At 34.8% G+C, this 15,708-nt stretch overlaps 1 protein-coding gene across 3 annotated transcripts in view; it reads left to right on the top strand.

The window, feature by feature from the left end:
* LOC128993433 (monocarboxylate transporter 2-like) overlaps positions 1 to 15,708 on the top strand; it is a 534,836-nt gene that overhangs the window by 272,459 nt on the left and 246,669 nt on the right. The window contains exon 1 of one of the 3 annotated variants that reach the window (XM_054417327.1): positions 14,830 to 14,865. The exons of the other annotated variants lie outside the window; for them this stretch is intronic. Within the exon in view, the coding sequence (XP_054273302.1) occupies positions 14,856 to 14,865 (10 nt within the window). The 5' untranslated portion in view covers positions 14,830 to 14,855. Of the gene's footprint in view, positions 1 to 14,829; positions 14,866 to 15,708 lie in introns of those variants that run through there. 3 annotated transcript variants of the gene reach the window in all.

The raw sequence follows: 15,708 nt of genomic DNA on the forward strand, positions 1-15,708 counted from the left end.
ATAAAACATTTTTATGCACAGTAACGTATATTTTTATTTTTTCAGGTACGTGTCTGATGTGTCACTTACCCTAATATCAACTGTCTTGGAAGTAGTAAGTACTTTTAAATGTTTTATATTTGTAGTATTGCAAGTGTAATTGTAATGTTTTTAATGCCTTCGCAATTCTTTATTTTATGAAGGGTATTTGTAATATTTTTGCATTTTAGATTACATATTTTTCTATATCATGACTTATAGATTCGTCACATTGACTTACGTAATTGATTATGCATTATTGGGCTTTATTTTAGTAACGTCTGCAATGTTTATACATCCAACCATATCCTACCAGGTTAAATGTTGTTCGGCTAGCATGTGTTCAAGTAATATTTTACAAGAAGAACGTTGAGTATAAATACAACGCGTTTAAATGTAACCGGACGCAAGTGAGGTGAAGTAATGGAGTAATCGTGTGGGACAAATCTGTGGGTGATCACTTTGAAGTGGCGAGAGATCCGCCCAAGGCGCCAAGATGGATGGGCGCAAAACCCCGTGACGCCCTGGGCGTAACCAACGGCACCTTGCCTCGAAACAGCACACTTGTACTTTGTGTTTGATCTCTGAATGGCTATAGATTAATTTTGTCACTAACTTCATCAATAATTTTTTTTTGTAATAAAATAAATAATAATGTGATTGACCACAAATAAAACGCTGTTTTTACTTGAACAAATATTGTTCATTTAAATTAGGATATATGTCTTTGTGGATGACAGTTAATAAAGCAGATGCCCTGATCCTATGTTTAAGTTGATTCGGTTTGATATACATATAAAGTTAAATCGAAATGCTTTGCATGATAAGCTTTATCTCATCACACAGATTTGTACATATTCCTAAACTATGATAATAGTTTACGCTCTAAAAAATAAACTTTCATGACTAGCGACATGAATACAGACAAATGTTTGGTAAACATTTCTCTGGGTAGGAGAGTGATTATAGTTCTCGTGTTTTTAATCGGGAGGTTGATTGGTGTTTCAATTCTACGCGTGTGCGATTCTAAACTTAGATTAACATGTATTTGTTATGTAGCTGATGTATTTTTGTTATGTAGTTTGAGTTGATGTTGGATAGTAAGACCAGCGCAGTTTTCTTACAAAAAACGTATAACGTAGAACGCCATTTTATGTATTAGTTTTTCTTAGTAGGCTGTTTAGTCAGCATTTCATTGTTCATTTCGTTAAAAATAACTTTTTTGGGTATTTAACAATAAATCAGATACCATTGGGGAGTGTACGTGTTTAATGCAAGGGAAGCCCTTTTGCGTTAGTGTACCAGTTGTAAATTAGTTTGGTGAAGATAATATATCTTTTGATACTACAGAAAGAGAGATGGTTGATAAAGGACAGTATGAAGGGTTGTTGAAGGGATGGTCTAAGATGCCCCAGTGCAGGAGACAGTAAGTGAGCAGTGTTGTCAAATACAGAGACCATTGTGTCCAACACTTCATACTGAGTAACGACTACGACTTGGTGTCCTCCCTCCAGCTTAGCTTAACGCACTTCATTTCGATGGGGTTTTTTACTGTGTGTTACTGAACAAAAACATTTCACTGAGAAACCGTTGTGTGGTTACAGAAATATTATTTACCTATTCGAAGTTTCCTTAAATTCATTGGTTTATTTTTATGGATTTGTTTCTATAAAAGAAAATCCCACGATATAAAAATTGACCGACGGGGTGTGGATATGAGTTTGTTGGTATGTGAATCATGTCAATCCTCGTTAAGTTAAGACGACCTTCAAGCTTGTAGCTCAAACTTATCATAGATTTTAGATATCAAGCAACATGTTGTTGAATAAATTTGTCAGGATGCAACAGAAAAATATCGTTATGAACCAGAGTGTTTGAAGACATACTGTATACTACCCTGAAAGTAATCCATAGTTAGTATGGTGATTATACCCGATTTCACACAATATATAAGAATGTAAATTTAAATCTGAAGGTATTTTCTTTCAACTGGCCAGTACATACCACTGCTTAAAATGTTGTTTACCTTTAAATATCACAAGCATTGTTCCGGAAAGAGTTGGTTCATTATGGAGGAAATAGAAATTACTTATATTATTACTCAACGATTCCTTAGCGTCAGAAAATTATACATTTCAATGTTAAAAGCAAAAGTGATTTGACAGATTCGGGAAGGATCTGTCAAGGTTTACAGGAAGTCATAATGGCTTTCCCTAAGCTTCTAGTTATAATATTGCTTTAAATAGTTATATCGCATATTTTAATGAAACCCACGACGTATCAATCATTTAAAAACTGCGATAATACTTTTGTACCTAAATTCTAATATAAAATGTTTCTCTTCTGACAAAACAAATAAACTACAGCTAATATATTCAAAAAGCAAGTGATATGCTTATCGCAGTTGGCGCACGATTCTATTTACCGATACCACATAACCAGTTAGCCCCTGACATTGTTATAGATTATACTTACAATGACCTCTGACAATGATTGATCTACGTTCCCACACCTTTGTTGGGCGGGATAGGTGTGAAGCTAATATGTTGGGTTGAAATCTTAGTTGAATTAATTAGTTTTTTACTAATTATTTAATTTAATTCACAATTTTACTCTACTTACTATTTAGTTTGATTAGTATTTTAAATAATTATTTATCCTGTTTAATTACTTTAGTGGGAGAACTTTTTAAACTGTTTGAATAGCTTCAACAGAATACAATTTTGTACGGGTTAAGAATAAGAACTTTTACTAATGGCTATGTCAAAATAATTTAAGTTTATTTTTTGCGGAGAGGAGATCAACTTAAAGAGTGAACTCCTCTTTGTAAAAATCATCAATCTTGTTTGGGTTGGTAAAAGTTTATTGTACTTCTAGGTGTAACCAACCTAAATTTTTGCGCACTTATAAACAATATTTTATAATTGTTCCAACTCCCAGTTTTAACAGTTTATTTATTAAGAGTAGCCTCTTCTGGTCATCCTTACCCGTGACCGCGTAGTCCGGTAGATATTGAGGCAGGTCCACGTTATCAGTGTCTGTGTGTGTGTGTGTTGCGCGGGTGCGCGGGTGTGCGGGTACGAGCGCAGTGTCTCAACACTCAGTATGTGTTGTGCCATGGACGGGTGAACACTACACATGGCCATAGCGCCGACGGATGACGACTCTTCCAGGTATGTATACATTTATTTCACTGTAAATATAAGGAAATGTGTTTAAAACAGGCTCGACTAATAACAATTTTTAAATTATATGAATATAAATTAAATTTCAGAAAAAATTATAATAGCCCAATGGAAATATTTTTAGTTTGTCACTGAATATTGAAGTGTATTTTAGTAATATTATTTTTAAAAGAATTGGTTGAAAATCCGTAAGTCACGCCTGATTTTTGTTGAGGACATAAACTCAACTCATGCTGAGTAAAACGTTGGCGTTGAAGTTTTTATTAACATTTAACACGTTGGAATTATTAAAAATGCCATGAAACCCAACTTGAATTTTAATGTAATTTTATAATACATATCAAACGATAAACATTTACAAATCAACATTTAAGTAAATTAATAATAGAAACTTTGTAAATGGCATTATCTGTATAAGCACAGTTTTAAGAAAAATATCACCAACAGAAACAAGTTAAATTTTAAGTAATGTTCACAATTTTTCTTCAATCATAAATATTGTAGAATAGTTTGAGTTATTCTAGTAAAAGAAACTAAGTTGCATATTGCATACGACCTTTTTGCTAATTAATTATCACAACATAAAGTTATTCAACCATTAAAAGTATTTTTAATAGTTACATGATACTTGACACTTTTTAAATCTCTCATAAATTACCATTTCATTAATTTTAGGTTAAGTTAGTGAATCTAAGACATGTATATCACCTTCCTTTACTTTATTCCTTTTGAGTCGCTTCCTTCTCCTAGGTTATAGTGTGTCTCACTGATAGACAGACCTGTCCTCTTTACTAGCCCTCAGTCTACCCAAGACTGACTCGTGGCTTGTGTAATGTGAAAAATAGACAGGTACCATCATACAGACTATAGGATCCAGGATAACTCGTAAAAAACAATCGTTTGCTACATAGTAGCTTATGCTGGTTGTAGTGTATAGATTGAACACCGATTTATTCATAATTATTAAAGTAAATGCTCAATTTGTATGTTAATCACTGTGAAAAGTTCTTTATGTCCATCCCTTCTTCGTATGTTATTCAGTGTCAAATTCATTCTAAATTAGCTTCAGCACCATTAATAGAAAAAAGGTTGAGTTATAAACAATAGTTGTCAACGCACTTTGGCATGTCCGTAATACAGTGAATTTAGTTGTGCATTTAGTTTGAATACAAATGGGTTACATGAAACATATGTATACTTATTAGTTTGGGCCCAAAAATTACCAAGGAAAACCTTCTGCTTAATTCTTCTAAAAGCGCTTTGAATCAAAAAGTCACATTTTTATGTCACACACGTAACTACAGGCTCACGCCACTCGAATGTAGAACTTCTGGGTTGAAAGATTATAAAATATCTGTAATATCTTTCTCTCTTAAGAACTCTAATAGTTTACCTCCAAAACATTACTCAATCATTTACCTCCAAAGAATATGAAATATACATTTATAAAATTAAGTTTTATAAATATCAGGGCATATTAAGTAAAAAATCTAACAAAAACTTCTTAAGTTTGAAAATTAACATCCATTTTAACAAACAGTTTTAATATCTCTAAATAAAATTAGCTTATCTATAGAAGCTATGGCTTGAATGAACAAATAAAAAGTTGTAAGGTGAATAGCCAGAAGCTGCGGTAGATGGAGCGAAAGACATAATATTTCATTAAATCAACCTTGTCTTGAATATGACCCTTGTAAAGTTTTGCCAACTTCTGATATAAAACTTGTGATAGTGGTTGTTCGCTTTCATATCTTATCGCCCCGTCTGCTTCAGGCTCTTTTTATAGACCGGAACATATCCAAGCTGTTGCGGTAGTTATGTAAAGTACAGTTTTTGTTACAGTTAGGGTATCTTTAATATTATTTATCATCATGTGAAGGTTAGGTATGGGTTGGTAAAGAGTCTTGCACTTTTTCAGGTTCATACTATGGTGTTTATTTTTACTATGGTGGTAATGTTACTAGATACTTGGTTAGGAACTGATTTGTAGAATGTTCCCTTTTAGAAAGAGTAATACAGATTTATGATTGTTTCGCTCATATTTTACTCTGATCAAAAAATGTTAAAATCCCTAGCTTGACATACAGATAGTTTTATGAAAACGTAGAATATTACTAATTCTTTTCTAAAGAAGGAGTTTTGTAAACTTCATAAAATATAAGTTCACATTCACTAAATGGTTCTAAATGAACAATTAATTAATTTAATTACATTTGTTACAGTAAGGCTAGTTACGATTCTTGTTACAAAGCAGATAAATTAACTAGTTTGTTTTAATACCTAAGAATACAGTAAAGACCTCGGTCTATATTTTATTCTGGTTTGACCATCAACAAGCAATGTCTATTAGTTAGTGTTCCATGAGAACATAGAATTGTGATTATATTATTCTAAAGTTACTTATTACTAAATTCGTTAATTAAATAATTTTGCTCTTTCTGTGCATACCAGATGTCCCCATAGCTACATTTTTATCTAAAGTGATTATATAAACTATAGTTCTCGTTACGGTTTACGAAATGATTTCTATTAAGATTTAAATCCAATTTTCTAAAAATCTTAGTGTATGTATATGATATGGTTGAAAGGAAAAAATATACTACATATAGTGCAAAAGATAATGCCCAATTTCAATATAAACCAATATTCAAAATATATATATATATATAGACAGTCCACAAAGTCTTTGAATAAATAAAATTAATTTGATGTAAATGAACTGATCATGTTTTAAGTTAAGGATGGAAAACGTTTTATAAACCACAGAACGAAGAGACCAAATAATTTTATTTACCTTCGGAACAACGGATACTGGAGATAATTCCATTACAAGCATTGCAGGGTGCACCGTTGGAACGGTTACTATCCGAGATAGGGGAGGAAACAATTCTTTAGACGGTTGGATACTACCCGGTTTTTATATTTTTAACTTCAGACCAAAATGTTTTTGAAACAAGATGACTTTAATAGTGAGTTAAGTTATATATTTTTACAAAAGGTGGTAGGTAATTTTTTTGGTAATTTAGATTATTTATTCCCTGAACCTCTTATTACCTTTCATTAATTGAGTATGTTTGACCTGTAACTAATCTAAAAAAAATTAAAGGTTAAAATAAGTGGTAGCTGGTTTTTAGGAGACACATTTTGTATATAATTTTATATTATTTTGAATTTCTTGCGCTTTAAAAAATGGAATACACACAGACAGGTATGTCATAATTATTTCATTTAATAAAGTGTCTTTCACCACACCAAAATGAGTCATGAAGTATTAGACGAATCGAAAATAACGCACAATGATATAAATTTCATGTTTCAATTCAAACTTAATATTCTACACAACAAAAAGAGTCAAGTCATAAATTGGTGATGAGACTTCTAAAACCACTTTAAACTACAAACCTAGAATGCATCTGTATGAAACTGCATTCTCCTTTAGTTGGCCAAAGTTTGAGTAAACAAAACAATAATCAAGACATGAACTCATAAGCTGAGTCAAGTCTCGACCGCGAATAAAACCATAAACTTTCATAGTTGCACGGACCAGCTTCAGCTCTCCCTCACTCCGATGTAAGTCTTGTAATGGAATCCAACTTGGGTATGCTGAGTGCACTCATGATAGTAAAATATAAGTGGGTACAAGCTACAATTTTACTACGCCTCATTGTGAAATACTTTTAGTATATTGTTACATCTATACTATTATAAAATTTAGGTGGTGTCTGTCTGTCTGGGCAGCTATCACGACTAAAATACTAAACAGATACAGCCAAAATTAAGCACAAAGATGGCTCACATACCTAGGAATGTCATAGGCCTATTCACTTCCCTGAGTTACTCTCGGGCTACGCCCCTTGAATGTTCAAAGTTTTGAGGTGAGGTTTTTAAAAATTAAATATTATGGAAACATGAGAAAATTCACAATGCTTACCTTTGCGTTGACATTTAAATGTAAACAATCAGAACTGCCAAATGCTCATTTCACAATACTTCACTCGGCTAATCCAAACAAATAAAATATATTTTACACAACTACTAGTATTTTATCAAACGTGATACATAAAATATTTTGTGAACAACTCTTTCAAAATATATTGAGAACGTTCAGTGTACTGGATAATATTATTTTGCGCTCAACTAACTTGGTGTTTAGGTATATTCGTTAATCAGTTATTGTTTTTTTATGTGCGAATCTATTTGTTTTCATTTTTAAAATATTAGTATGATAACTTGTTACGGTACTTCCATTGCACATACTTCGTACTATAGAAAGCTCAACCATGGTGCACAGAAAATACAATTACCATAGTCATTAAAGTGGTAACTGCTAAGCAATAAACTACCGGTGTGTACCTCAGTCATAAAACACAGGTTAGGCGGTCACTGAATCACCAGTCAGTTAACGGACCTACCCCAGTAAACCCGGGACATTGACGGCTATTACACTCAACGGCACTTTTACACCGACCAGTTCAACCTCAGAAGTTGAAACTTGACCGTAATGGTTTCAATGGAATGGAATTATATGGCACTTTTAACAACGTCATGATTCGTCTTGACTAGAGTCTGGACATTGTGTATTAGCTTGGTTAGAAAAATCAATGATGTTGTAGTAGCCTACTGTTAAAACAGGATACAAAGGTTTCAGGTTATGTGTAAGTAAGGGCCATGTGGCCCGAAATTTACCTGGTTGAATAAAAAATTTCCCATTTCAATAAACCCTTCATACTGTGTTGTTAGCGTGAAGAAAACATAACATGCCGATATTAAAGCCATAGTTACAAGTCAGTTAACTCACAAATGCCTCCGAGGTCAAGTATTACTGATTTTCGTCGAATGCACAATCAAGCAAATTATAAACGACAACTTGTGTGAACTATGATAGCATCTCCATGCCACATCACGTATTATTTTAATAAAAAATAATTTAAAAAAATCAATTTTCATACGTAGTTTGTGAAAAGTTCTATTGGGTATCGAAATAAAAAAATGCAAATGCTGATCCGGTAGGTGGATTGTCTAGTGTCTACTTCAGCATCCATAGTTCAATAAAAGAATTTAATAACAAAATTGCATTTAGCTAAACGAGTGTGAGCATTTATGACGACTTAGTCTATTACAAATTACTAGTTGCGATATGGACGTTGAATATCGTGGCCGTGTCACCGGTCGACGCTGCTCCAGGGTGAAAGTCTGACCTTGATCTGGACCAGCCGCTATCGGCGTCAAAACGTTATGTAACGTGACCAGAGCGGACTTACCAGTACGGAACCATTTCTAATGTTATATGCATAATGAAAGTCTCATATGGTTATTTGTAGGAGAATTATTGTTGAAACTTTGTACAGATAAGAACGATGTTTAGTTACTCATTACATTCTGCTGTTACGTACCGGCTAGTAAACATACACGAAGTTGGCCGTGAATTTAGCATACCGTGTTGCGGCTTATTGATCAGGTCTCGTGCCTACAATATCAAAAGGCCTGTTTTCACACAACTGTTTTTCAGTATACACGAGAGCCATCACCAGTACCATCACCGTCGAAGAATGTGCCAAGTGAAAGAAACAAATTTCTTCAGTAGGCCTACCAATAGACGATTAAAGAACAATAAAGTGCTACAGTACAGTACTGTTAGTCAAATATCCTCTTCATCATACTGTACGATATTAACGGACTAGCAACTCAACATTCTCAAGTTACGGTACGGTCAGTCGGTTATCTCGCCCTGCTTACACTACATCACCAACTTACAGACCACTAAACTACACTCTCGTTCCCACTACTATATCTACTGCTGCGTGGCTACTAGTTCCGTGCTGCAATACCGTCAGGCCATTCCATACTAGTGCTGTGCTACATTACTGACATGCCGGTAGACTACTAGCTTTGTGCTGCAGTAAAACACATCGTGCAGTAACAGTACCACATAATGTCTTATCAGAAAACCACATTCTCATGCAGTACCAGTACCATATAAGGTCGTGTCAGCAAACCACATTCTCGTGTAGTACCAGTACCACATACTGTCGTGTCAACAAACCACATTCCGGTGCAGTACCAGTACCACATAATGTCGTGTCAGCAAACCACATTCTTGTGCAGTACCAGTACCACATAATGTCGTGTCAGCAAACCACATTCTTGTGCAGTACCAGTACCACATAAGGTCGTGTCAGCAAACCACATTCTTGTGCAGTACCAGTACCACATAATGTAATGTCAGCAAACCACGTTCTCGTGCAGTACCATTACCCCATAATGTCGTGTCAGCAAACCACATTCTCGTGTAGTACCAGTACCACATACTGTCGTGTCAACAAACCACATTCCGGTGCAGTACCAGTACCACATAATGTCGTGTCAGCAAACCACATTCTTGTGCAGTACCAGTACCACATAATGTAATGTCAGCAAACCACGTTCTTGTGCAGTACCAGTACCACATAATGTCGTGTCAGCAAACCAATTCACGTACAGTACCAGTACCACATAATGTTGTGTCAGCATACCACATTCTCGTGCAGTACCATTACCACATAATGTAATGTCAGCAAACCACGTTCTTGTGCAGTACCAGTACCACATAATGTCGTGTCAGCAAACCAATTCACGTACAGTACCAGTACCACATAATGTTGTGTCAGCATACCACATTCACGTACAGTACCAGTACCACATAATGTTGTGTCAGCATACCACATTCTCGTGCAGTACCAGTGCCACATAATGTGTGCTGCAGTACCAAATGACGAGTATCACACGTTCATGGTATGAATTGTTTGCTACCGAGCCACTCCTCTGACATTAATCGCGCATTTGATATATAAAGTTGCTCCTAGCTTCAGTCTCAGCTGATTCTCCAACCCGTTTGCGGCTCCAGCTCGAAACTAAATGCAAATAAACTCCTGTGCCAAACATAATTCTTGCGGAGTTTCGTCTGATTTATAATACCGATCCCATTATCTTTGGTCATGTCTAATTAACTACCGGATCGAGGGACTTCGAAGTTATTACTGACATTGTATGAAGATGTTGAATCTTCAGTAGCATTTCAATAAAGTAGTTTTTATTTGGCCAAACAAGTTGTCTAATTGCATATAGTTTATGTTCAAAACTTTGTCAGCAATCCAATTACTGTTTTGAGTCAATCGATACCTTGATAAAGTTGGTCCCCCCCCTCATATTTCTACCCGTCATCTGTTATGGATCTAATCTCAGATTTCAAGTGGTTAAGAACAATAAACTTTTCTAAAGTCCAGCTACTGCTGCTACTGTTTCTTGTTTCGTTTTCTTCTTCGGTCTGATATTTTTTTGGCCCCGAGGAATTATCTGTGGTACAAAGTTTTGTCAGTTTTTTTACAACTCGAAATCGCTGTTCTTAAAACTTTCAAGTAGAACGGCAATTAATTTAAACATTTAAACATTCTTGTGAAATCTGATGATTTTAGCAGTATGCATGTTCCTGTAGTGTTGAAAAATAGAAACATTGATATTGCATAAAAATGGATCATAATAGGATCACAAATGGAAATTAGCAGAGAATAAGTATGCGCACAGTGTTTCTCGATTGTCTAACACTAACGTGTAAGATAGTTAATTCTAAAACACGTTTTGATAACAGAATGCAGTCGTACTCTGTTATCAAAAAATGAATAAGATTTCGAATACAGGAAAATTAATAAGGATTTTGGATGAGCATCGATGAAACATGTAGTGTGAGTAAAATGAGTGATACAGCTGACACCAAAAATCAAACTAGACATAGTTCTTTTGCAGCTTTTATATTGACATTATGCCTAAACCTATTTGCCATCCAAACGCAGGAACAGAAATGTAAATTTGGTACCGGGGGTCACCGTGAATGCGTTCCTAATTCTTCCTAAAATTATTATGTTAAACCAAACCCTAAGTAAACCTAATATTACGATGACTACTCAACAGAAGATAAGTTGTCATGACAGTCGCAGGTGTCTATAGGAGGTCCCAACGTAGGATATAATTCACTGGTAGATGTGTCGGACATTGAGATATGACGACACGACACCTCATCCAACACAGTGACAAAGAGCTCCTTCAAACAGTTGTGAGTCTTACAACTCGCTATTTGTGTTTAGAGAGATTGTATCTAATGAATGAAATGTCCCTGTCTGAAATTGGTGGGTACGAAATATTACTACAGTTTATAAAACACACTGAAGGTATGTAAAACCTTTGCACAATGGGAAGGTTGAATTAATTATTCAGATAAAGGAAACATTATGCTGTAAATTCCCTATTGGACTAAAGAACAGTATGAATCCAATATTTTAGACGAAATAGTTTAAATTAAGATCGTTCTGTTAATTAATGATTCCAAACATGTAAAGACATTTTAAATAATAACAATTTAAATAAGTCCATTTATTTTCCTTATGAGTTTATAGAATGATTAGTGTCTTCTTTAGCATATAATGTAATCTCATAATATTCATTTAGTTATTTTTTCATTGATGTAATTCCTGATTATGTACTTCATTTGAATCAGTGAAGTATTCAGCAATCGAACGGTATGTGATAATTTTAATATAATAACTAAACACTACTTGATTGGTTGGATGAGTGTCGGTTACTGTGATTGGCTCGTAAACATCTCCTGACACGACTATTAGCACCTTAGTTGGCTGTGGATTACTCAATGCTGTTTAAGGAGATAGATTACTTGTCCTTTATCGGGGTTTTGCGACACTTAGCGGGCTACAGCTCCTGATGGCGATATCAATTCTGGTCCAATATGTAATGGTATGATCGGTGGAGTTTACTTGCGTTACCATTATACTTACAAAAAGCTACAGGAGTAATTAGAGGGTAATGAAATGATTAGATGCATTATTATAATGCGCTTAAACAGCTATAGATTAAAGAAATTGTGTATTCATACAAAAATAACGCACACGTGCTCACTAAATCAATAATGTGAAATAATTTCACCATGTTAAAGGGTAATTTGACATTAACACAACTGAAGAACCCATACCTCTTCATGTTTGCTGTGTTCTTGTCTGTCATGGTTATGTAACACGGGTCTAATAACGTATACTTGATCATTATTCAAATTTTAAACTTTTCAACTGAGATTTTTTCTTACTTTTTTTCTAACTAGATTTTTTCTCTCTTTGTAGTTACCAACAGTGTGAAATTCAATTGACAGTGTATATCAATAAACATGGGCTGCTTTTAACGCTGTTAATTGCTTAATACTACCAGTTTAATGTCCACATAAAGCTGCAGTCTCGTCAACAACTATTCAATTAACATTGTTGTGATGAAACGGAAAAACTAGTCTCGAAGATATTAAATGTTAACGACCAATAACTATTAGTTCCTTCACAGATTTTAACACTAACATAAACATAGTATTAGGTGACGCGCGTCGTTAAAGTATCAATATAGATTGAAGTTGTTTTTAATTAATATCCTTAACTTGCACTCAGAATTTATCAATACTGCATTTCATTAGTACTGGTGCCTGCATAACGTTTTGGTTGGTCTAAAATAATTCATCAGAATTGCCAAAAAGTATCAAGCAACTAAATGTTAGTATTTCATTGAGGCATTCCGAACCAATCTTTAAAGAGTTTGCATTGTATTTTTTTTTAAATAATGAATAAGTTTAAAGTAGGTACCCGTAATTTGTACTTAAACATGTTTAACTCGCACAGTGTTTAATAATATCTAAAACACTCGCCAGTACAACGATGTGTTCCATCAGGTATGATTTCGATTATCAAAATTACCAAAACATGTTATCTACTAAATGTGTATTATTCTATTGAGGTTATCATTCCAAATTAACCGTTGAAGTGTTAGCCTTGGATGGATGAGTTTATAAAAAGCCTCAGTCATCTTGGATGATGTCTTGTGGCACGTTCGTAAATTGTTTTGGGCGGTTTCTTGTTAAGTGCTGAAGTGGCGCCTGAAATTACTCTGGTAACTCGCTAGGCATGTTGATACGCTCTTTCCACATAATAAGAAAATTGTATGTTTTCCATGGTCAAATAAAGTATTTAGGGGTTCGGTGTTTTTAATGTCAGGTTATGACTCTAAACCTTCCTTACGTGCCGAAAATGTCCAGCATTTAGATAATCTAGCAATCAAAGATGAAGATTTATTTTTTTTGTAAAAAAAATAAATTTCCAGTTTGACAAATTGCAAGTTTTAATTGAGTGTTAGCTATAATTATTATGTGACAGAATCGCTACATAGTCTTATCAACATCGCTTTATTTATCATTAATAGTATACACAATAAAGTTAATCTGTGTAAGACAAATCATCATCTTACTCTAGAACTGTTTGTGCCAGGGAATTGTAAAGAAAACTCGTATAAAGAAAAAAAATACTATTTCAAAATCATAACTGGCATGATCCGTAAAGTGAACGCTTGGAATGGTCATAAATGATCCCATTCTATGTTATTAGGGTGCTGTGGGCAAGTGATTTAATTTAAAATATTCTCTCGAGTTTCATCTTAATGAGACAGAATCTTGTCCAACTAATAATTGGTATGATACTTCCTAAATACTAACATGGTAATAACATAAGAGACAATATCCACATTTACTGCCAGCATCCCACCAGTATATTATGTGTTTCAAAGTCTCAAGTCATAAGTTTAATTTTACGACGTGGAAATGCTTATTTATGACGTTTTGCAGTACTGTATTAGATTTGTTAGATCAGGTCTTTAGGTTACCGCGTTAAACGTATTATTGGTAAAACAAGTTAACTATTGCACCTTTTTACTACAAACTGCCTTAAAATTTGTAAAAGTATACCAATAGAAAAATTAACTGATACAAAGTTGTAGTTTTCTAGCTATCTTTTCGTCGTCGTGGTGCATTTCGTAATATTTACCAAACGTCACGTTGACCGCAGTCACAATCAAACAGTCTCGCCAATGTCAACAGCAGATCGCCGATATAGAGGTGATTATGTTTGTGTCTGGACAGAGTTGTCACTTTAGACACGACACTGGGGACGTGGTTACTGGTTAGTCACGATGTTGGAGTCAGGGCGCTGAGAGCAGTAGATCTTTTTTACTAAAAAGCAGTAGAATCTTTTTAGTATAAAATAAATTCCGGACAAATTTGCTGAAAAAAATCATGTAAAGTGTAAGGATAAACACTATATCATCTCCAATTTGTGGCACAACAAGGGGTATACATTGTTTTCTGAAATTGATCATATCTTTGACGGAAGCGACTCAAAATGTTCACCTTTTTATCCAACCAACGTCCATTATTACTCTCCTCCTCAATGTTTTTGATTTCGTAGACAACACTACTAATACCACATATGTTACAGCGGAGTGGCAGTGCCGGGTCTATATCGTTCAAGATCCTTGCCTCACCTGTTCGCTGGAGACTCCGGGGTCGGCAGCTTCAGCGAGGGCCCCCCTGGCCCCGGGCCCCAGAACAAGTTGGGGCCCGGGGGCCTGGTGGCCGAGCTTCGCCAGTTGCTCACCCTCAAGCAGCACTACTACCCCGAGGGTGGGTGGGGGTGGGTTGTGGTCTGCTGTAGTGTAGTGGTGCAAATATTGACCCATGGACTACAGATGGGGTCTGGAGTTCTAGTCTGTGACACAGTCGCCAAGTTCGGCCCGAGTATCGACATGCAAGCAGGTACATTTTTGAAATATTGCGTAAATCGAAGATTTCAAATAAATTATTGCATTGTTTTGAGATTCCCCTTAACATTGAGTGTACTGAAAAATGTGTGTATCTGCGAAACGCTATAACGTAGTTAAATGCTATAAACGAAACAAGCTTGAATTAAAGTTTCGTGGGAAACCTGATGAAAACCATTACAAAATAGTTATTTTATAAGATCCCTACCGGCATTTTCATATTCCAACGTCTTAAAATATTCAAAGGTTTCACCATACATTACATCAAGCTGGATCCTGAGCTTGTTTATTTTGTGTGCGTAGGAAACATTGGGTAGGATAACAAGAGAGGACTACACAAAGAGTAGGCGGAATAAATATGTATGATATACGCCTGCTGTTCAAACTGCGAGATTTTGACAGATTGACTTCACCGCCTACTGGCTGGTGTTGGTCCAATCATATCACTTTAATTAACTCCTTGGCTATATGGATCATTTAATAAACACATAGATTATTAATGTTTGTACGTTATTTGAATTATGTCATCAAAGCATATTCACATTTCATCTCATTTATCAAGTCCTTATTTATTTAGAGAGAAGGATCTCTAAATCAGCTGATCAGTGATTAGCTATCGTAGTGTGTTGTGGAAATTTAATTTTAGCCTGAGGTTGCAATATTATTTAGTATTCAGATTTTGATTGATGTATTTTACTAGTACCAAATCCCATTAACAAGCTTTTAAAATAGCTGTGTATCGTGCCTCTACTGTCTGAAATGTCTTCATGTAATTTTCTTTTGTTCATTACCTAACTTTGTATTACTACTTATTACATGTTGCCGGCGCCTTTAGATC

The sequence above is a fragment of the Macrosteles quadrilineatus genome, unplaced genomic scaffold (assembly GCF_028750875.1).
Source record: "Macrosteles quadrilineatus isolate MER2022 unplaced genomic scaffold, UCM_ALF_1.0 Scaffold_4__1_contigs__length_99947679, whole genome shotgun sequence".
Lineage (NCBI taxonomy): Eukaryota > Metazoa > Arthropoda > Insecta > Hemiptera > Cicadellidae > Macrosteles > Macrosteles quadrilineatus.